The sequence below is a fragment of the Terrapene carolina genome, unplaced genomic scaffold, assembly GCF_002925995.2.
Source record: "Terrapene carolina triunguis isolate 2854851 unplaced genomic scaffold, T_m_triunguis-2.0 Scaffold68, whole genome shotgun sequence".
Lineage (NCBI taxonomy): Eukaryota > Metazoa > Chordata > Testudines > Emydidae > Terrapene > Terrapene triunguis.
In genome coordinates, this window is record NW_020664419.1 from 1,612,009 (window position 1) to 1,635,342 (window position 23,334).

At 50.0% G+C, this 23,334-nt stretch overlaps 1 protein-coding gene across 4 annotated transcripts; it reads left to right on the top strand.

Moving 5' to 3' along the window:
- The first annotated feature begins 1,095 nt into the window (after positions 1–1,095).
- ASB13 (ankyrin repeat and SOCS box containing 13) lies at positions 1,096–22,686 on the top strand. Of its 4 annotated transcripts, none has more exons than XM_026648592.1 (7): positions 1,096–1,167; positions 3,209–3,396; positions 4,264–4,414; positions 5,699–5,833; positions 7,391–7,582; positions 9,826–9,963; positions 22,473–22,686. In XM_026648592.1, the coding sequence occupies exons 1-6, from the start codon at positions 1,125–1,127 to the stop codon at positions 9,951–9,953; spliced, it is 837 nt and encodes a 278-aa protein (XP_026504377.1). In that variant the 5' UTR covers positions 1,096–1,124; the 3' UTR covers positions 9,954–9,963; positions 22,473–22,686. The 4 variants fall into 4 exon arrangements, with proteins under 4 accessions (XP_026504377.1, XP_026504374.1, XP_026504376.1 ...); XM_026648589.2 differs by lacking the exon at positions 22,473–22,686 and adding an exon at positions 14,903–15,491; XM_026648591.2 differs by lacking the exon at positions 22,473–22,686 and adding an exon at positions 14,908–15,491.
- The last annotated feature ends 648 nt before the right edge of the window (positions 22,687–23,334 follow it).

Sequence of the window (23,334 nt, forward strand, 5' to 3'; positions counted from 1 at the left end):
AATGACAAAAGGTTAATTAAGAACATGGTCACATGACAGGGATTAGTACCCACTCAGTCCAAGTGGCTGTTACCTCTGAAAAGGAGCTTTGTTAAGGTGGCAGTGATTTGAGTGCATATTACCTAGTGAGAAAGTTAGAGTTTAAAGAACTATCCTCCACACATTAGCTACCCAGGAAAGGCAGAGTCCAGGTTGCACGTCTCAAGCAGGGCACCGAGACTGCCTTAACCATATCCCTATAAAAAGTAACAGAGGGTCCTGTGGCACCTTTAAGACTAACAGAAGTATTGGGAGCATAAGCTTTCGTGGGTAAGAGCCTCACTTCTTCAGCTTATGCTCCCAATACTTCTGTTAGTCTTAAAGGTGCCCAGAACCCTCTGTTACTTTTTACAGATTCAGACTAACACGGCTCCCCCTCTGATACATATCCCTATAGAGACACCACCCAACCACGGGCCTGGTTTGCCACTGCCAGCCACGCAGTGTAGACATTCATACCAGTGCACATTGAATATCAAACAGGGAGATCTTCAAAGGTATTTCGCCATGTAACTCCCCCTGGTTTCAGTGGAAATTAGGGCCTGGGGCTGTCTCTAACTCTGGGCCCGCAGCACCTTCCAGGCTGGGACCCTGACTGCAGCTGGGGCTGTCGCCCTAATACAAATCACTGATCATGAGCATCATTAAAAAGAACCCAGGCGTCCTGGCTGCCGGCTCTGTGCTGCAGGCGGGGCTGGGTGAGTGTTTTGGATCCCCCCAGCGGGGATCTGTGCCATGCCGCCACTGCAGGGTGCATTACTCCGCAGGGAGGTTTGCAGCTCGGCCCGGGTGTGGCCCCAGCTGGCCTCAGCGATAACAACACCGCATCCCGTGCAAAGCGCCTGGGCAGCAACACAAAACTACAAGTCCCAGAGGCCTTTGCGGCGGCCCTTTGGCCCCCCCCTCCCTCGGCTCTGACGCAGGCAGGCTGGGCACAGAGGTCAGCGAAGCCCCCCAACGCAGGAGCCGCACGCGCGGTGGTCGGGGTCCGGGTCCGCGAGCGGCGGGGGGGGGAATCAGCCCCCGCCCCTCAGCGAGCAGGGGCTGCTGGGACTTGTAGTTCGGGGCAGGGCCAGCCGCGGGCTATGGAAGGGTCGCTGGCTAGCGGCTCCAGGCTGGGGGAGATCGGTGAGTGAGTCCTGCTCCCAGTGAGGGGGGAGATTTGGGGGGGGGGCTCTACTCCAGGGGGGGGGGGAAGGGGGGGGGGGGGGGGGGGGGGCCTGCTTCGGGGGAGGAGGGGGGGAGTGCTTTGGGGAGGCCCTGCTCCCTGGGGAAGGAGGGAGAGGAGCCATTGGGGGCCGGGGCTCTGCTCCCTAGAGAGGGCCGGGGTGTCTAGGGAGGAATTTGTGGAGCCCCGAGTAGACGTGTGGGGGTAGGGGAGAGAGCTCCTGCCCCCATGACACGACCTCCTGCAAGACAGGGCTATGCGGAGCAGAATAAAGGACATTGTACGCCCAGGTGCTGCTGCATCTAGCACACGCTGCAGATGGATGGGATGCACCTGCTCCGGGGTGCGGTGGCAGGAGTCGTGGGACAGGTGCAGCAATCTGCAGGGACTCGGGTGTGTAGGCAGCAGGTCGGGTGCCGCTGGAGTCAGATAGAGCGGCTGCATTGCACCATTCGGAGCGTCAGCGCTGCCGTGTAGTCGTGCACGTAAGACTACAGGGTGCAGGATTGGTTTTCCAGGAGCTGAACGGTCTGATCTGTGCCACAAGAATAATCGCCTTTAAATACAGGCAGCTTGCTTGTCTTCCCTGCCTCCCGAATGGCCCATCTCCCCGCTTTCTCACCGCCAGTCCTGCTGCTAGCAAGAGAGGGCTGCTCATTAGCAAACAGCCTGCCCTCTCCTGGGCCAGAGTCCCCTCTCCCTTACAGTGATGTAAATCGGGATTAATGCCATGAAACACAAAATATCTTTGCTCCAAGTGGGGGTGAGGAAATGGAGGTCCCAAAAGGCTACAGCATATAAGTGTGCTGTGAAAACACCAACCCTTAATAACAGAAAAGAAGACCCAAGGACTGGGGCAATAATGCACACAAGGTGCAAATGCATCATATTGCTCCTTTTTGCTGCAATGTTCATGACTTTGCGGCTTTGCATTTAGCAGAGGCGCTTCAATCCAGTAGCAGCTACAGCTGGAAATTTTTACGGGGGGGGGGGGTGCAGCCTTTTCCGTGACGTGGGCACCTCCACGGGCAACATGCAGACCAGACAACATCTGTGCGGCACGTCCTCACGTGTACGGGCTGTGCAAGGTCAGGCTGTGCGGTGGGTGCCGTTTTGTGGCCTGCAGAGGTGCCGTGCAACTGCATTTGCGGCCCATGTCCCTGAAAAGGTTGGAGCAGCCTGATATACATTCATTAGAACCCCCTGCGAGGCAGGCTTGCCACTTACCTCACCTTAAATCTCTTCCACCTGCCTGCCCACCCCTGGCACCATGGAGTGGTTGCTTCTCAGGGGCTGTGTGGAAGGACATTCCAGCATGGGGCTGATAGAATGGCCGGTCTGTTGGTGCCCTGGTAGTAACCTGCATGGAGCTGCGTGCATAAAGGCCATTTCTGCCCTTAGCAGCAGTAAACTGTGGAGGGGCCATATGTGACGATGCTTGGAGATGAGCAAGACTTGCATGAAAACAGCAGCTGACTGACGACAAAATTCAAATGAATGCTACTGGCTTGTTTTGCGAGGATTCGGGGGGGTGTCGTCCCTGTTTGCATGGAGGCAGAATGCGCCCTGTTAAAAGGCATCACATCTAGATTGAAAGAGCCCAAGGCTGTTCTGCGTTCGTCACTTACTCTGTAAGCAAAATATACTTACACGGAGACAGTGCCGCCTTTGTTTCATGCAGCAACCGTTTTAATAACAGCAGTACTGGGTCGTCAGAGAGCACGTTCACACAAGGATTGCAACACATTTGACAAATAGCAATGAAACTCTGTGCAACGAAACCCCCCAGGATTCCAGCTTTTATACATGGGGTCCCGGTAGCACACAGAAGTGAAAGTGACTTACCCAGGTCTACACACTGAGTCATTAGCAGAGGTGGGACCAGAACCCCAAACTCTTAGTTTCCTATTCAAGCCACTAGCCCATGCTTGTGCCTCTCCCAGTAAAGCGCGTTGTCTCCAGCCCACAGACTCTCATTCACAGTCTCTCCTTTCTCCCCAGGCTTCTGGGCTGAGAGGACGCCTGTTCACGAAGCGGCCAGGAGGGGAGAGATCCTGCAGCTGCAGCAGCTGATAGCGAATGGTGCCTGCGTAAACCTGGTCACCTACGACTCTATCACCCCCTTGCATGAGGCGAGCCTGCGAGGTCAGACGCAGTGTGTGAAGCTCTTACTTGCAGCAGGGGCCCAGGTTTGTGATAAATTTGAATGTCCCCTCCCTCTTCCCCCCTAGCCTTTTGCTCTTGATTACCCTTCTAATGGGGAAGTATATAGTGCTACAAATCCAATCAAATAAGTGACATTATGTCTCCCAAAGAGAATAATTTTTTAGCTGCACCATCCTTGCTATGGGCCAAGCCTTTGCTGAAATCAGTGGGACGTGAGGTGCTTATAGAGTCACGGGAGAGTCTTGCCCTTCTGGATCAGTGCACGTCAGCCGTGCTATCCAAAGTGATCACTATGGCCTGGTCTACACTGGGGGGGGGAGGAGGGGGGATCGATCTAAGATACGCAACTTCAGTTACGAGAATAGCGTAGCTGAAGTCGACGTATCTTAGATCGAATTAAAATTACTTACTTCGTGTCCTCGCAGCGCGGGATCGACGGCCGCCGCTCCCCCGTCGACTTTGCTTCCGCCTCTCGCCGAGCTGCAGTTCAGCAGTCGATGGGAGAGTGATCGGGGATTGATTTATCGTGTCTACACTACACACGATAAATCGATCCCCGATAGATCGATCGCTACCCACCGATCCGGTGGGTAGTGTAGACGTACCCTAAGCGGTCTAGGGAGCAGCAGGAAAAGCAACTGGAGTGGATTCTCTGGCAGGTTTTGTATTTTATTGCTACGTTCCCTTTAATACTTCCCTTAGCTCTGTTCTGGGAACAAAAGACCTGGTTAACCTTAGAGCGACAGGACCGTACTCAAGCTAGGTTGGTGACAATATCCACCAGCTGGTTCCTGCCTTCTGCAGGGTTAGAGAGTGTGTGTTAAAGACCTAGGTAAGAGAGCACTGGCATACAGCTGCCACTGAGTCAATACTATCTTTCTGCCTTCTAGGTGGATGCCAGGAACATAGATGGCAGCACTCCGCTCTGTGACGCTTGTGCTTCGGGCAGTATTGAATGTGTGAGAGTGCTCCTGTCCCATGGAGCGAAGGTGAATCCTCCGCTCTACACGGCGTCCCCTCTCCATGAAGCCTGCATGAATGGTGAGCCCTCGAGATCCTACGTGTATATTCATCGGGCACTCACACCCATGGCAGCTGCAAAGGGCCTGAAATAACCGTAAGAGTCTGTTGTTCATCAGACTGTAACAGCTGGAAAGCATCTCCTGTCGTCTCTTTTTGTTAAGATTAGTTGTGTGGTGTTAAGGCCCATTGTGTCAGCAGAGATCCCGCTGAAGTCCGAATGAAAAACTTCTCAGGACTGGGCAAATAAAGACATTGTAGGTGTGAGGCAGTTGGACACCGTGTGACAGACACAATAGAAAATCTTAGCTAGGTAGGACAACAACTTCCATTATTTGTTAATGTAGCCCGGGAGGAGTCCCTCCCTACGTTGGGCCCACCCCATGGCCTCTCCGTTTGTTACACTCCCATCAAAATCAGATTTGAGTCGCGGGAAGGTTGATCTTCCGGTGAAGGGGCTGGACTGGAACTCAAGACCAGCGACCAGTTCCCAGATCTGGCATAGACTCCCTAGGTGACCTTGGCCAAGTCTCTTATTTCCTTTGTGCCTCACTTTCCCCCTCTGTACATTGGGTGTGATAACACTTCCTTCACCCGCCCTTTGCCTGTCCTGTTAAATGGTCTGATGTTAGAGGCAGGGGTTGTCTCCCACTGTGAGGTCAGTGGGAACTCTCAGGTGATTAGCACTTTTGAAAGCCTGGTGGGTGCTTAACTAGATAGTGTTAGGATCCTAATTTTTGAAATCCTTGGCATGAGCACTCTTATGAAGGTTCAGCCCGGTTAGATGACTCAGTCCATCCCCCTTGGAGCATATTCTGCCAATGTTTAGTCCAGTCTAGCTTCAAAGGACTCAAGCAACGGGGCTTCCACCTCTTCCTATGGATGACCGTGCCACTGCCCAATAGATTTAGCCCAACGGGGGAAAAATACACCCAAGCCTTTGTACTTTGCACTTAATGTCCCAAATGTTAATGACACTCTTAGGGAGGTCTACGCAGCACGGGCTAGCCTACCCGGGTTAGCTAGATCCAACCAGCGTGGATAACAGTACCAGTGAAGACAGCGTAACATGGGCTTCAGCCCAGGTAGTAAAAGCTTGGTGTAGACCCTGGGTACATCCTTGGGTCACAATCCAGCTCTGATGATGCCTGCACTGCGGCGTCTTCAGTGCTATTGTTACTGTACTAGCTGGATTCACGCTAGCTTCTGCAGCATACACATACTCTTAGGCCAAGCTGATACAAAGCACGTGGAAGTTCCCCTCAAAGCCAGGCTGTTTCTCACTGATCGGTTCTCTTTTCAAAGGGAGTTCGGAGTGCGTGCGGCTCCTGATAGATGTCGGTGCGAACCTGGAGGCCCACGATTGCCACTTCGGAACTCCTCTGCATGTAGCCTGTGCCCGAGAGCATCTGGATTGTGTGAAGTTACTGCTCAATGCCGGTACGGCACCCGGAGGTGTTGGTTTCGGTGTACGCAGTACCTAGTGGCAGTGTTTGTGAAACGCTCACCTCTTGTATCTGTTCTTGGGCTCAGAAGAGAAGTGTTTAGAAGTTTATTAATTCACGGAGCCATTGAAATGGACATGATTATGGATATTTCTGTCCTCAGAGTGTCTGCCAGACAAGAATAAATATATACACAAGGGCTTTTCTTCTGGGCAAAGCAATGCTCCTAGTTAGCCATTTTCGGAAGGCTTGCAGCGTAAGCAAATTAATATCCATGTCATAAACTCTTCTGTTTAGTTCAGTGGCATTTAGCTGTTCCTATTCTGTTAATAACCAAACCATTCCAGCCTCCTAGAATAATGTTTCAACTCACTCTTAATAATGATGTTGGATCAATATTGGTAGATTTTTTTTTTTAAGGTTGGAGATAGAGGAGAGCTGGAAAGAGAGACATATTGGGGTTTGATGTACAACAAAACATGAGGTCCCTGGTGTGATTTGATTGGAGTTACACCAGAGATGGATTCGGCCAGGGGATATTCAAGTAACATTGTATGTTCCAAGTTTCACATCCAGGTTCCCCGGCCGTAGGAACCAGAGCTAGTTCTGAACCAAATCACCAGAGCCAAACACCTCCGAACTTTGTTGATATTGGGATATGGATTCGGACTTTGTGTCTTGGGTCCATCCTTGTCAGGAAGTCATGTGACTCGCAGTATCCACCTATCAGTTCAATGGAAAGGGTAATAGGAAGAGGTGGGGGAGTGAGGACACCCTCTGGCTTGAGTTTATCTAGTCACACTTTCTTAGCAGAAATGAGAATGAACAAGACTTGGTACATGGTTGACGGATGCTGAAGGGCACCTAGATCTCCATATCTCAAAATCCCAGCATAACGAGATGTTTCTGTTAAAATGACCAGCACTTAAATAGCTAACAACGTTGACATCAGTAAGTTTAGGACTGAACAACCCATTGAGAAGAACTGGGCAGTTCCTAGCTTGTTTCAGACTGTGTAGATTCAGTGGGATGCATAGGTTACATTCAGAAGTTTATTTTCATAGCTATATCAGCTAAAAATCTCTCCGTAAGGAAAACATATGCCTGCAAAAATACATGGCGTGCTAGCTCTGACTACTGGCTCAAGCCCATTCTATACTTAAAACATAGGTCAAAATAGCTACAGTGCTCAGGGGTGTGAAAAATCCATGTCCCTGAGTGCCGTAGCTATCTGACCTAACCCCCAGTGTAGACTCAGCGAGGTTGACAGACCTACCATCACTTGGGGAGATGGAATTCCTATAGCGATGGAAAAATCCCTTCTGTCACCATAGGGTGCGTCTACACTGCAGGGTTATGCCAATGTCGCTTCGGCGCCGTAGCTGTGCCACTATAGTGTAGACAATCCCTCGGTCTTTCAACTGATTGGTGGAACTTCATTTAGAGGCTTCACAGCAACTGAGTGGTAATTTTCTCAGGTAAGAGATGACTTAACCAGAGTAACGGCGGCGACATCGGGGCCTTCATAAACTCATTTTGTTTATGCTCCCAGGGGCAAATGTGAATGCAGCTAAACTTCACGAGACAGCCCTTCACCACGCAGCCAAAGTGAAAAATGCGGATCTGGTAGAGATGCTGGTTGAATTTGGAGGAAACATTTATGCCCAGGACAACCGAGGGAAGAAACCATCCGACTACACGTGTAGGAACAGCCAGACTGCTCAGTGCTTGGAGTACTATGAAAGTAAGTGGGGCTCGGTCCCATCTCCCACAGCCATGCTAGAACTCATTTCCTCTTCAGCAGGCTGGGTCGTCAGCATGGTCCTTTCCGGCCTGAAAATCTGTGCATCTTGTGGCTGCCATTTTCTCCCCATCTCATAATCTGCTTGTTCCTCATGGAACTGGAAAAAGTTCAGGAAAGGGCAACAAAAATGATTGGGGGTATGGAACAGTTTCCATATGAGGAGAGATGAATAAGACTGGGACTTTTCAGCTTGGAAAAGAGACGACTAAGGGGGGATATGATAGAGGCCTATAAAATCATGACTGGTGTGGAGAAAGTAAATAAGGAAGTGTCATTTACTCCTTCTCATAACACAAGAACTAGGAGTCACCCAATGAAATTAACAGGCAGCAGGCTTAAAACAAACAAAAGGAAGTATTTTTTCACACAACGCACAGTCAACTTGTGGAACTACTTGCCAGAGGATGTTGTGAAGGCTAAGACTATAACAGGGTTAAAAAAAGAACTAAATAAGTTCATGGAGGATAGGTCCATCAATGGCTATTAGCCAGGATGGGCAGGGATGGTGTCCCTAGCCTCTGTTTGTCAGAAGCTGGGAATGAGCGACAGGGGATGGATCACTTGATGATTACCTGTTCTGGTCATTCCCTCTGAAGCACCTGGCACTGGCCACTGTCGGAAGACAGGATACTGGGCTAGATGGACCTTTGCTCTGACCCAGTGTGGCCGTTCTTATGTTCTTATTCTGTTCTCCTGTGTAACAGTCTTTCCTCTAGCTGGGAGACAAGGTGGGTGAGGTAATATCCTTTATTGGTAATATCTTCTGTCGGTGGAAGGGAGGCGCTTTTGAGCTTTGCTTAACTCTTCCTCTGGCCTGTGAAGCTAATGCGTTCCTTTGGTGCTCAGCTCACACTGAGCGGGGCAGCTCACGCCTCTTCATTGCTGTGTCCGTCACGTGTCAATTCCGTGACCCCTCTGGACCAGGAGTCTGGTGACCCGTCCCAAACACTGAGTCTCTGCATGGGAACCCGGTGCTGTCCCACATCGAGCTTCCCATGAGAATAGGTTAAAGAGTGTAAGAGTGTGCACCACGAAGGGCGGAAGAAGAGGAAGTGTGTGTGTTTGTTTCAATCTGAAACACACCTGAATTGGGGCCTGGGAGGCACCTCCTCTAATATAAAAAAGTAGAAGAGACCTAAATGGAAACATTGTGATTTATTTAAAATCCAACATCTGATTCTTTATTTGAATTCTCTCTCCGAGTGCAACTCTCCCATGCCCACCTTTAAAGGGAACAGATTAGCCTTTCTCTCATTAATATTATTCTCTCTCTCGCTTGCGACCCTAAGCAAGAGGGAATCGGCATTTCGCCCATCCCTAACCTTCCCACAAGATTACAAAGAAGTGGTATGGCCTGCTAGGGAGAGAGCACCTCAAGGTTCTTTCCCTGGAATCCAGTCTCAAAGAACAGGGTAAAGGTTCCTCCCACTTCTCCCAACTGAACTGTGCCTCTGAGAGCCAGCCCCATGCAGTACTGTCATGCACTCAACAAAGAGAAGAGCCACTGGTCCAGTACCCGCACTCTGAATGATCCTGGAATGGTGCAGTAGGGAATGACGTTGTATTTTTGTGGGTGTGGCGAGCAGGAACTGCTGGCTGGGAGTGTGGGCGTGGTGGTGAGTGAGATTTGAAATTGAGCCGTTACCACCGCTTTTCCTTGCAATGCAACACCCGCCTGGAATCCTGTGAACTTTGTGGATCGCGTCGAGGCCCGGTGTAAGCGGAAACAGCCTCGTGACTTTGACGGGAGCTGTGCCGGCTGACCCCTAGACTGAGTTTGGCCTCCATCCACAGGCACCGACTTTTACTTTTCCCTGGGGGTGCTGTGCCCTGAGGCCCCGCCCTCACTCCTCCCCTTCTCGCAGGCCCCTCCCTCCCTCCGCCTCTTCCCACCCGCTTTTCCCCCAGGCTCCCTCCCACTCACTGCTCACTGGTCTCCACTTTCCCCCCAAGTCCCTCCCTGAGCTGCCTCTATCAGCTGATCGGCAGCACCACCGAACAGCTGTGGCTGGTGGGTGCTGAGCGCCTGCTATTTTTTTTCCATGGGTGCTCCAGCCCCAGAGAACCCACAGAATCGGCGCCTGTGCCTCCGTCGGTCTGCGAAGCGTTCTGTGCTTGGTAGAATTAAGAGCCTTCCGCGGAACTGGCACAGTGATGCTGCTGATCTTTTTGTATCGTTTCAGAAACACCCCTGAGCTTGTCGCAGCTCTGCAGAGTTAGCCTGCGGAAAGCCACCGGCCAGCAAGGGCTGGCGAAGATTGCCAAGTTGAATATTCCTCTGCCATTAATGAAATACCTCTCGTACAACTGACCGAAAGAAGGTGACATTGCAGGACAATCTCGTTAGACCCCACAAGATGAAGTATCTTGTCTCTTTCTCTCTCTCTCCCTCCCTCCCCCGTCCCATAAGAAGTCCCTTTAATTTAAGTTAATTGATGTAAATACCATTTCTGAGGCAGCATATCTCCCCCCCCCCATCCCATCGTGTGACTGAGAGTTTTGACAAAGACAATAATTTAGATCTTGTGTAGATCCAGGCTTTTAGCTAGTAATTAGGGCTGTCAAGCGATTAATTAAACATTAATTGCAATTAATCACAATTAATTTGTTTAATCGCGCTGTTAAACATTAATAGAATACTATTTATTTAAAATTTTTTAGATATTTTCTACCTTTTCAAATATATTGATTTCAATTACAACACAGAATACAAAGTGTACAGTGCTCACTTTATATTTATTTTTGATTACAAATATTTGCACTGTAAAAACAAAAGAAATAGTATATTTCAATTCACCTAATACAAGTACTGTAGTGCAATCTCTTTATCATGAAAGTCAAACTTATAAATGTAGAATTATGTACAAAAAATAACTGCATTAAAAAATAAAACATCAAACTTTAGAGCCTACAAGTCCATTCAGTCCTACTTCAGCCAATCGCTCAGACAAACAAATTTGGTTACAATTTGCAGGATATAATGCTGCCCTCTTCTTATTTACAATATCACCTGAAAGTGAGAACAGGTGTTCGCATGGCACTGTTATAGCCGGCACTGCAAGATATTTATGTGCCAGATGCGCTAAAAATTCATATGTCCCTTCATGCTTCAACCACCATTCCAGTCCATGCTGATGACGGGTTCTGCTCGATAACAATCCAAAGCAGAGCGGGCCGACCCATGTTCATTTTCATCATCAGAGTCAGATGCCACCAGCAGAAGGTTGATTTTCTTTTGTGGTGGTTCAGGTTTTGTAGTTTCTGCATTGGAGTGTTGCTCTTTTAAGACTTTTGAAAGCATGCTCCACACCTCGTCCCTTCAGATTTTGGACGGTACTTCAGATTCTTAAACCTTACGTCGAGTGCTGTAGCAATTTTTAGAAATCTCACATTGGTACCTTCTTTGCGTTTTGTGAAATCTGCAGTGAAAGTGTTCTTAAAACGAACAACATGTGCTGGGTCATCATCCGAGACTGCTGTAACATGAAATATATGGCAGAGTGCGGGTAAAACAGAGCAGGAGACATACAATTCTCCCCCAAGGAGTTCAGTCACACATTTAATTAACGCATTATTTTTTTAACGAGCGTCATCAGCATGGAAGCATGTCCTCTGGAATGGTGGCCGAAGCATGAAGGGGCATACAAATGTTTAGCATATCTGGCACGTAAATATCTTGCAACGCCGGCTACAAAAGTGCCATGTGAATGCCTGTTCTCCCTTTCAGGTGACATTGTAAATAAGAAGCAGGCAGCAGGATCTCCCGTAAATGTAAACAAACTTGTTTTTCTTAGCAATTGGCTGAACAAGAAGTAGGACTGAATGGACTTGTTAATCTCTAAAGATTTACACTGTGTTGTTTTTGAGTGCAGTTATGTAACAACAAAAATCTACATTTGTAAATTACACTTTCCTGATAGAGATTGCACTACAGTACTTGTATGAGGTGAATTGAAAACTACTATTTCTTTTTTATAGTGCAAATATTTGTAATCAAAAATAAATATAAAGTGAGCACTGTACACTTTGTATTCTGTGTTGTAACAGAAACCAATATATTTGAAAATGTAGAAAAACATCCAAAATATTTAATACATTTCAATTGGTATTCTGTTGTTTAACAGTGCAATTAATTACGATGAATTTTTTTAATCGCGATTAATTTTTTTGAGTTAATCATGTGAGTTAACTGTGGTTAATCGACAGCCCTACTAGTAATCTTTTTACACTAGAGATCCTGCCAGACCGCTACCCCCATTGGCGTCTACTCTACAATGCCTTGTGTTCCTGAAGGGGTAATGGCTAATCACAAAGGCAGAAGGGGATAATTATCTGGGTGCCCTAATTAGACACAAATTTCACTTTTAGGCCAGAGGCTGTCAGCAGGCCCACCAAGTCATGCAATGCAACCCTCCGCAGGCCTCATCTAAAGCCCGTCAAAATCCCTGGGCGTCTTTCCAGTGACTTCACTGGATCAGCCCTCATGATTTTGGAGGTGCGGCCTACTGAGAGAACAACCAATCCCAGCATGCAGTGCTCCATCTTGATCTGAGCAACCAGTCTGATGGCAGCTGCAGCCATCTCCATTTGATGTAAACGTAGTTGCAGCCCACCGGTTCTGGCAGGTGACCAGTGCAGCAGCGGCGTTGGGCAATATCTGGGCACCCCGTCTACAGGCCAGATTTTATCCTCAGAGGAGCACTTTGCACGACCACTGTACAGTCTGATAACAAATCCATTCGTGCACCAGTGACCAGAGGCGCCGACTTTGAGAGGTCCTGGGGGGTGCTTGACCCCCCAACCCCCGCCCCCACTCCAACCCTTCCCCCCACCCCCCCCCCCCCTCCTCCCACCCTGTTCCCTCCCTTTCTCCCCCCCTGCTCCCCCCGCCCCAGCGCCTCCTGCACGCCGCCGAACAGCTGATCACTGGCGGGCAGGAGGTGCAGGGGGAGGAGTTGATCAGTGGGGCCCATCAGGGGGCAGGAGCTTCTGAGGGGGGGAGAAGGAGGAGCTGGCTGCCAGTGGGTGATGAACACCCACTTTTTTTTTTTTCCGTGGGTGCTCCAGCCCCGGAAAACACGGATGCACCGATGAGCTCTGAATAGGGTTTTCAGATTTTTCACTCTGAGGTGGCCTCTTGTTTCAGCTGCTCCTTTAGATGTTTGCCCTGTCACAGCTACGGGGTCTGGTCCCCTGCCTTAGAGCTGCATATTGTCAGTGTTGAATTCCTCTGTTCTTTACAAACGGTCACAGCGTCCTTTTGATATTGAATCCTTCTGGGTGAGGTTAGATTAGAAGCAGAGCAAAGTCTTAGTCTCCCTTAACATGTGAGATTTCACTGACCTGAAGGCAGCTGGCCACTTTAGTGGGTACCGGGGCTCTAGTCTCCTTGATGCGTGTGTGGTAAGTCTTAGCACATTGAGATGAGAATAAAACCCGTCCTCTTCATGGTACTGGGGTCGTGGAACCTTCTAAGGGTGTCTAACATGGCCTAAAACTAGATCAGTGGTTCTCAAACGCTGTCACATGGTGGACTGCCACTTAAAATCTTATACCTTACTGCCCCCCCCCCCGCCATCAACCTTAATCTTACACTTTCCCTGTTGCAACTGTAATGCTATGCTACATGGGGGAAAATAGTATTAGGGCAGTGTTAAGGAGATGAGATGAAAATATTTTCAGTGTAAAGGTGACCTACAAATGATTTTTTTAAACTTTGGATTCATGCCCTCCCACTTTTTTTTGTTCCTGCTGCATGGTATATAAAGAGAGCCCGAAGGGTTTTTCTTGTATATATAATTCTGCTTGGATTTTTACATTGGAAATATCAAGTTTGCCAGGTTTTGCTGGAGAAACTTTGGGAGGTCTTAGAGGGGGTTTTGTGGGCTCTTTTCCCTTAATTGGAGGGACAAGGGAGTTGAGTCTTTAACAAAAGCTTCCTGTATCCGAAATGTGAATTAGTCATTGGAGTTCGACAGGTGTCAAGAACACTGAACGAAAACCAAACTGTTTTCATCAGTCTGGCTCAAAATCCCTCCCCATCTCAGCAGCTCAGTTTTCACTCTCTTGTCCCATTTCACTAGTTCTTCGGTCACCACAGGTCTTCCAGCTCCGACAGGACCGGAATTTCCAATATAAAAAAATCAAGCAGAAACAAACAAATCCCTTTCACGTCATCTTTATTTTCCCCTTTGCAGGTCACCTCCAGTGGGGGCGCCACTGCTTGGTTATGTGTCTCTTCTATTTTATCTGCGCTGTTCATTTCCTCTCCCTGGCCTTCTGGGAACTTGCCCTCGGCCTCTCTCATCCTATTTGAGCATAGTCGAGTGTACGCCAAAAAAGGAGCCAATAAAGACTTCTCAATAGACCCAAGCTCCTTTGCAGAACCCAGCTGGGCACAGGGCTCCAAAGGAGATCTGTCAGGGATACCCAGATGTGCACAAAACACGCTTCTTAGAGGAAGGCGGGACTGCTGCTTGTTCCAGCCGTGCATGCTGCACCACTGTGATGCAAAGCAGCTCCCTGGACCACCTAGAAGTGCTTTGAGAACCACTGAGGCCTGGTCTACACTACGACTTTAATTCGGATTTAGCTGCGTTAATCCGAATTAATCCTTAACCCGTCCACACAACGGAGCCAGTTAATCCGAATTAAAGGGCACTTAAAATCGATTTCTGTACTCCACCTCGACGAGCGGAGTAGCGCCCAAATCGATTTTGTTAATTCGAATTAGGGGTAGTGTGGCCGCACACCACCGAATTAATGTGGTTAAATTAATGGGGTAGTGTGGCCGCACACCACCGAATTAATGTGGTTAAAAACCGAATTAATGTGCTTAGTGTGGCCGCGCACAATCGAATTTATACAACCTGTTTCCCAAATTCGAATTATCTAAATTCGGATTAATCCCGTAGTGTAGACATACCCTAAACTAGGAGACAATCTGTAGTTGTTGACCTGTTTGTAATGGTGCTGAGTCAGGCACTCTTGGAGATGGGCTCAGGGTGATAACCATGGGTGACCTACCTGTTTGAGATAGCATTGACCTGAAGAGGAAGGTGCTTGTACTCAGGAATCGCTAGGCGAGAGTCTCTGGCCTGGGTTATGCAGAGGTCAGACTAGAGAGGATCATAATAATGGTTCCTTCTGGGCTTGGAATCTGTGACTCTACCTCCAGTTAGCAAGCGGCAGTAGGGCAAGCTAATTGAATCAATCCCAGGTAAACAAGAAGCTGCAGAAGATGTCTTTTTATTCCCCCAGCTCAGGATGGCCCCAAAACAAGGGGAAGTGGGATGGACTCAGAACTCCATCGTCCGTCACAGTCCGGTCCCTTCGCTAACTATCCGCTAGCGAGAGCGCCCTTGTCAGCTGCCTGAGCAACGACGGCACCAGGCGTAAAGAACAAGATAGAGACTGCCCGGCAGATGTCTGAGCTGGTCACCCTGACCTTGGGAGCTCTCGCTCATTGCCTGATACCTAGCCTGGCTGGCTGCATGTGATGGCAGCCTGCAATAATAGTACCTAGCTCTTTATAGAGGGCTTTTCAGCAGTAGATCTCAAAGTGCTTTAGCGTTATCCCCATTTTACAGATGGGGGAACTGAGGCACAGAGGGGTGAAGGGACTTGCCCGAAATCACCCTGCAGCCTAGTGGCAGGGCCGGGAACACAACCCAAGTCTTCTGCATATTCTACGGCCATTTCAACAATGGGTGAAGTGACTCCTGATTTGTAAAGAGCTTTGGGGCGAAAGATGCAAGCGAAATGTCCACTATTAAATCTTTTCCAAGTCTCCTTGGCTGGGTCTGTTTAGGTTACACCTGTAGCTTTAAAAACAACAAGGAGTTCGGTGGCACCTTAAAGACCAACGGATTTATTTGGGCATAAGTTTTCGTGGGTGAAACACCTCCCTTCCTCAGCTCGGAAGAAGTGGGTTTTTTACCCACGAAAGCTTGTGCCCAAATAAATCCGTTGGTCTTTAAGGTGCCACCGGACTCCTTGTTGTTTTTGTGGACACAGACTAACACGGCCACCCCCTGATGCTTGACCCGTAGCTTTGTTTTCATGCAGGGTTTGATCATTTAACTTCCTTTGCTTTTGTTGATGATTAGGAATGTGCAATCAAAGCGCACATCCAGTGCAAATAAAATCAACCCCCTAAAACCAGCTCTTGCTCTGTATGTCCCTTTCAACCCCTGCCAGGGAAGGAAGAGATGAATTTGCAAATGCAGCTCAGCTTTCCACTTCTCCTCCCCACTTCTGTGCCCCACTCCCTGCTCCACCCCACACTGCCTTGCAGAGCCGTCTTTACAGGGAGAGGCCTGAAGAAAACCCCTCCAATCCAAACACCACTTGTGCTTTGGGAAAGTCCAGCTCCAGATGTGGCTCAGCTCTGTCTCTCTTTTACAATTAGCACCTCTTGAGAATCCTCCGGATTGTGTTGCTGGCTGCTGCTAGCCGGGTGTATTAGCATTGGCTTGCAGTGCAGGCATTTGATCGCAGCAGCTTCCCTCTAACTATGTCAAGTTGGTCCAATGAAAACAAGGTGTTGCCTGGGTTTTGTGCCTGTAAAAACCTTGCAGGACTGAGGAATTAACTGTTTGTAGCACAGCCCTGTTATTTTTCCAGTCTTGGGGCTTGCACAGGAAGGAGACTCGACCCCTGAATCCCATTGCTAGTTGTATTAAGACATTGAGAGCTCAGGTGGGAGAGGAGGTGTCAGATGCAAACAAGAATAATTGACGCCTTAGAATTCAGGTAAATGTGTACAAGCAGCCTCAACCAGCAAGTCCCCTTGCAGGCTTTGGGTGGTCATTGGATCCTAAAATCTGCCCTTGTCTAAAAGTGCAAGACAAAGATGGAGGAACCTTTCTGAGGGAGGGGCGGTTGCTCGTGGGAGCATGATGGGGGATGGGGTTGGGTGGGTGGGGGGAACCGAGGGAAGAGACTCATGACCAGGGAAGTGTGGTTTGCACGTTCCTTCTCTATTGTAAAGAGCCAAGGTGTGTGTAGGGTGTAATATCTTCTATTGAACCAACTTCTGCGGGTGAGAGAGAGATGCATTTGAGCTACACGCAGCTCTTCTTCCGGTCTCTGCTGGAGTGAATAGGACCAGGCTCTTAAATAAACCTAGGGCGAATTTCTGCCCTGAAGGGACACTGCAGTCAGTGCTAACCACTGCAGGACCGGGTGGCTGCCGGAGGACGGGGAGAATGTGATTGGAGCGTACTTTGCTCTTAGAGGCACAGAGAGCACGAGGGCTTGGCCTGTTGCACCAAACCGAGCGATTCGCCGTGCTGCAGAGGCGTATGATTACTGCCCTCAGCACCTGCCCTGCTGGAATACACTGCTCAGTGTTCAGCGAGGGGGGGGTGTATTGACAGAGACAAGCCAGGGCCCGATCAAAGCCGGCTGAAGTCGATGGGAATGTTGCTGGCGCTTCCAGCGGGCTTTGGAAAAACACGTGACACATACAGCAGGGGGGACCCAGTGCAAAATGGAACCTTCCCCTCTCACGGGTTGCTCCGGTAGCCCACAGCTTCTCAAAGTCTCTTCCCTCCCAACACCATCCCCCATCATAAAATTATGGCGATATCCTATCTCCTAGAACTGGAAGGGACCTTGAAAGGTCATTGAGTCCAGCCCCCTGCCTTAACTAGCAGGACCAAGTACTGATTTTGCCCCAGATCCCTAAGTGGCCCCCTCAAGGATTGAACTCACAACCCTGGGTTTAGCAGGCCAATGCTCAAACCACTGAGCTATCCCGCCCCATCATGCTCCCACCAGCAGCCTGCCCCTCCCTCAGAAAGGTGCCTCCATCTTTGTCTTGCATTTCTAGACAAGGGCAGATTTCAAGATCCAATGACCACCCAAAGCCTGCAAGGGGACTTGCTGGTTGAGGCTGCTTGTACACATTTACCTGAATTCTAAGGTTTCAATTATTCTTGTTTGCATTTGACACCTCCTCTCCCACCTGAGCTCTCAATGTCTTAATACAACTAGCAATGAGATTCAGCGGTTGAGTCTCCTTCCTGTGCAAGCCCCAAGACTGGAAAAATAACAGGGATCGCTCACTGGTTTGAGCATTGGCCTGCTAAACCCAGGGTTGGGAGTTCAATCCTTGAGGGGGCCACTTAGGGATCTGGGGCAAAATTAGTACTTGGTCCTGCTAGAGAAGGTAGGAGACTGAACTCAATGACCTTGCAGGGTCCCTTCCAGCTCTGTGAGATAGGTATATCTCCATTAAAAGAAAAAAAGCATGAATGGATTTGGTCCTTGTGACCCCCTCCGGGAAGAATTCTCCCCATTTTAGCTGGGGAGTTGAGGCCCAATGAGATTAAGGCTCCTCAGAGGCATTTCAGCTCCTGCCTCAGTGTCAATGGGAATTAGGTGCCTGGGTACCTTTGAGGCACAGGGCCCATGTGACGTGCCCAATGTCACAGCGTGGCTGAGGCAGGAATCGAACCCGAGCCCCAGTCTAGTGGCCTACCCACTAGGCCGCCCTTCCTGCCTCCCAGCCCTCTAGGATGCCGAGCCTCCCAGGGGCTCGGTATTCTGGGGATCGAGGGTGCTCGTCATGTTGCAGAATTGAGCTCGCAGCCTCTTACGTGAGGGTTTCACTATAGCCTGAATTGTCTTGAAACAAGGCGGGACGCCTCCCCCCATGCCCGCCCCTATCGGTGGAGTTTGACTGTGTCTCTGCCAACGGGCTGGGCTGTAGGCTGAGCTCCCACTGGGATTTGTGGCAAATGCTCCCAGGGGAAACACGTGACCTGTCCTGTCTGTCAGGTGCCGCTTCAATGGCCCGGTTCTGGAGCTTACACCCAATGTCCCCGTCAGACCAGGCTCCGAAGCAGTAACGAGCCTGCCCCACAGCCAGACCTACTGGGCGAAGCTGATTCCCAGCGGGTGCCGGCTTTGGATCAGACGTGTGCTGAGTCGTGACCAGACATGTGCGTGCCCTTATGTTCTTAACCCTCTGCCTGCCACTGCAGGAGCCAAGGCAGCATAATGCTCCCACTACAACGCCGCCTTTCCTCTGGCAGCGCTTGCTCGGCTCTGCAGCGCTGCTTCCTTTCCCCGGCCTCTCCTCCTTTCCCCCATCGCCTCTTTCACCTCCTCGCCCCCGGCCCCTCCAGATGCTCTGAAAGCTCCTCTGCTGTATAGGGCAGGAACGCTGCCAAGACTCCCCTTGCTGCCCCTCCTCCCGCCAGCCTGTCCAAAACACTCCTGCCCCCCTTCCCAAATTTCCTGCGCCCCCGGTCTGGGCCTCATGGGCCTGGTTCCCAGTAGGCCCCTGCCAGGCACACAAGCAATGAGTGTTTGCTGGGTCTGTGGCAGCACCTCCTTGGTGGGATTTGGGGCAGGGGGTTGTAACTTCCAGCCCAGCAGTTTGCTGATGGCCGCGGTCTCTCTGGCAAGGGGTCTCCGTGTAGCCCCCAGCCTGGGTTCAGTAAGTCGTGTGTGGCACATCTCAGGCTCTGCGTTATTATTTTGTTGCCTTGGTCTGTGGGGAATCTCCCACCCCTCACTGCCCCGTGTCACCGAGTGATAATCCAACAGAATCAACCCATGTTAACCAAAGCTAGCTCTCCGGACCAACTCAGCAGCCATTTCCAAAGCCTCGGCTAATTGGTTCCAGGGCGCCGTCTGTCCTGTGGATTGTCCCCTTGGCTCAAGGAGCTTTTATTTTTCCGGCGCTCACTCTTAACTCAATCCAGCTGGCAAAGCTTTTCTTTCTGAGTGTGTCCTGACATTGGCTGCTTTATCCCTTAAGCCAGTCTTCCAGTGAAAGAAATGTAGATGTACCCTGACTGGGCTGGGTTATACGCCTCATACGAGCTGCTGGGACCTGCTTTATAGCGGTGATGCATGCTCCTGAAATGTCCTGGCTGTTCATAGGTGAGCAATTTGTGCAGTATCCCATCGCACTCTTCCAACTTGTCCAAAGTTTCCCTTCTGTTTGGGGTGCTCATGTACACAGAGTGGCCATTGCGTCTGAATCATGTTGCTACAACTCTGGCACTGTATCCTGTAGGAGAGGAAATCTTTACCTTTGCCACTGGCTTGCTGGGCGAGCTCGGGCTGGTTATGTCACTGCTCCGTCCCTCAGTTTCCCCAGCTGCGAAAGGATGTTATGATGCCTTGTTACTGCAGTGGCACTGACTTTCTTTGTAAAGGGCTTTGAGATCTATGCAGAAAAGCACTGTGTAAGAGCTAGGTATTATGCAAAGTCAAGAAAGCTGGAGAATGGAGACTGATGGTATCTAGCCAACATGAGGGTGAGGCGCCTGGGTGTACCAGGCCTCTCCCTCGGTGGGTTAAAATCAGTAACGCTTCCATGGATGCTTTTAACTGTTTGCGTTTTGCACCTGGTTTGTTTCAATCAAATACACAAAATAAAGAAGAAAAAGGGCCACCTGGACAAACGTTGCTAGCTCCAGGCTGAGCAATCTCCGTTGAAGAAAGCCTTTCAAGTTTTCCAGATATGTATGTAATAAAACATCCTCTGATGTCAGTGCCGAAGAAGAAGGTGTGATGTGTTTTTCAGCAGAAAAGCAAGAACTGAATTCGTGATCTGCACGTTCAGGCGATGCGTGCATGGAGAGACATACGTTAGTCTGGGCAAGCTGCCGGAGGAAAATATATAGCAAAGCTACTCCCAGCTGGCTAGACATGTAGCTTTAGATGTATCTTGCTGTAATAGAGCGGGGTCTAAACTAAACAACTGGACCCAAACACTCCCAAAAACTTTGGGGAAGTTTGGACACAGTTCTCTAGGCTAGGAGCAACCTCTGCTCACAGCGAATAGGGCTTATTACACGTGAGTCCCGTTGAGGTCGATGCCTGAGAGTCAGTTTTTCTCAGTATGAGGTGGGAGGGTTGAATATGATCCTGAGGTTAGACCTTGATTTTGTATTAAATAAACATCTGGAAAGGTGGTTTTTTAAAAGCTGCTGCCAGGTTTTGTAGACATCAGAGTGGAAAAAACGTGTGGTTCTCCAAGGCCCCGGTGTCCCGTTTCCAAGGTCCTTACGGGTGCTTTATTATAGGAACAAAGAGGGTCTGCAGCCTGTGGTGCGAGGTTATGACGGGAGAGAGCTGGAACAGTTCCTGGACCGCTCCCCTAAGTTCTGCTGCGTTGTACAGCTGCCTGCCCTCTTAGTGCCAAGGCCACCCCTCTAGCAACACGGAGACAGACCCAGACACGGCTACTGAAACAATAGATTGGGGGGCTTGGGCTCTGCAGTTTTAACTCTTAGCAGAAAAGCCTGTGTGTGTGTGTGCGCGTGTGTGTGTGTGCGTGTATGTGTGTACATGCCCTTGTGTTTGTGTGTGTGTGTGTATGCGTGTGTGTGCAGCACATGTGCGTGCGTGTGGGTGGGTGCATTCATGTGTGCATGTATATGCGTGTGTGCATGAATGTGTGCATGTGTATGTATGAGTGTGTGAGTGTGTGCATGTAAGTGTGTGCATGGGTATGAGTGTGTGCATGCACATGTGTGTGCGCATGTATATGCGTGTGTGCATGAGTGTGTGCGTGCATTCACATGCATGAGTGTGTGCATGGGTATGTGTATATGACAACAAGTGGGCAAACTGAGGTGCATCATGGGAAAAGCAGTCCAGCCAACCACTTTAGTTTTAAGGAGAAGCTTTATAAATTTATGAGTGGGATTGTATGACAGTCTTGCCTATGGTGGTTAAAGAACATAAGAACGGCCATAGTGGGTCAGACCAAAGGTCCATCTAGCTCAGTATCCTGTCTTCTGACAGTGGCCAGTGCCAGGTGCCCCAGAGGGAATGAACAGATCAGGTAATCATCAAGTGATCCATCCCCTATCGCCCATTGCCAGCTTCTGGCAAACAGAGACTAGGGACACCATCCCTGCCCATCCTGGCTAATAACCATTGATGGAGCTATCCTCCAAGAATTTACTTAGTTCTTTTTTGAACCCTGTTATAGTCTTGGCCTTCACAACATCCTCTGGCAAGGAGTTCCACAGGTTGACTGTGTTGTGTGAAAAAAATACTTCCTTTAGTTTGTTTTAAACCTGCTGCCTATTAATTTCATTGGGTGACTCCTAGTTCTTGTGTTATGGTTCAGGGCTCAGCAGCCCTGGGGGTGGCTTCTGATTCAGAATCACAGTAATGTCAGGCTGGAAGGGACCTTGAGAAGTCATCAAGTCCATCCCCCTGCGCTGCGGCAGATCCAAATAACCCTAGCCACCCCTGACAGGTGCTTGTCCAGCCTGTTCTTAAAAACCTCCCGTGATGGGGATTCCACAACCTCCCTTGGAAGCCTGTTCCAGAGCTTAACTACTCTTATAGTTAGGAAGTTTTCCCTAATATCTAACCTAAATTGCCCTTGCTGCAGATTAAGCCCATTACAGCTTGCCCTTATGTCTTATGTTCCTAAAATCTCATGCTTCAGGGCTTCAGCCAGACACCTGTAGAGGTCAGGAAGGGAACTTTCTCCTCACAATGTGGTCTGGCTTTTGTGAGGAGAACATTTTCTCCTCATAGTGTATTCGGGCTTTTATTGTTCGTCTTCTGAACCAACAGAGATGGCCATGGCTGGAGTGGAGACCCTAGACATGGTGGGCCGGCGCTCTGAGGTAGTACCAAGCATTCTCTTTCTCAGGTGTCTGGCTGATGGGTCCTGCTCATGTGCTCATGGTCTAACCGATCATCGTATTCAGGGTCAGGAAGGAATTTTCCCCTGAGTCAGATTGGCTGGGACCTGGGGGGGGAGGCGGGAGTTCACTTTCCTCTGCAGCATGGGCTGCGGGTCACTTGTATATCTCATTTAATCAATTCCCTGCCATTGCAGGGCCCTCTGGCGTCGGTGCACCTTGGTGCTGCCTGTTCTCTGCCTGTGGCACAGAATAGCTCTGTCCTTGGAGGCAGGGGCAGAAGAATTGCAGGGATGGGGCAGCGGTCCATATTGAAACCCAAGCACCCCAGCACCAGATGGAGATACGGAGCCTGTATTCCTCTGGAGCCCCAGCACTTTCTACCCACGACATATTCTGCACCAAACGGCGCATTCCTCAGACCTGCGCCCCCTGTTCATTGCTGCCACACTGAGGGTGACGGACTGTGTGGAGGAAGCCATAATCTTGTGAACTTGTGAAGGGCCGGGGTGTGGCAGGACTGAAAGAGCAACATTTGCTGCTTCTGGTTTATTAAAAAACGTGTGAGACAGGAAAGAAGCAGCTGTTTCCCCTTCTTGTCTCTGCTTGGGGCGCAGGGGGCGTCCGGGCAGCGGGGAGTGGAGGTGTCAGGGATAGGAAGGGGAGGGGTGGATGCTCTGCATGAGGAGTAGGGGGAGATCGGGGTGTTAGGGATAGGAGACAGAGGGGGTGGGTGCTTTGCTTGGGGAGTGGGGGAGTTGGGGTGTCAGGGATGGGGGCTAGGGGTAGGTGCACTGCCTGGGGCACTACAGACACTTGGCTAGGGCAGACAGGGGCAGCTGGCTCCAGGCTGGGAAGGGGGGTCTCGGCGGTTCATGTCTCTGTCGCTGAGGGTAGCTGCTCCTGGCCCCAACCTGATCCCCCGCTTCCCCCCCCCCCCAGTTTCTGCCTGCTCCTGGGTCAAGAGTGGCCACTCTGGCCCCAGCATGTCCTGTTGTCACCCAAGAACGAAGCATCGGGGTGAAAACATGGATCAGTTCCCGCACTATTTCCCTTATG

Excerpts from the sequence above, each read along its gene's own strand:
- ASB13 (XM_026648592.1), top strand. The coding sequence starts at position 1,125 with ATGGAAGGGTCGCTGGCTAGCGGCTCCAGGCTGGGGGAGATCG. Across the intron at positions 3,397-4,263 it reads TACTTGCAGCAGGGGCCCAG|GTGGATGCCAGGAACATAGA; the intron begins GTTTGTGATAAA and ends TCTGCCTTCTAG. Across the intron at positions 7,583-9,825 it reads GTGCTTGGAGTACTATGAAA|AAACACCCCTGAGCTTGTCG; the intron begins GTAAGTGGGGCT and ends GTATCGTTTCAG.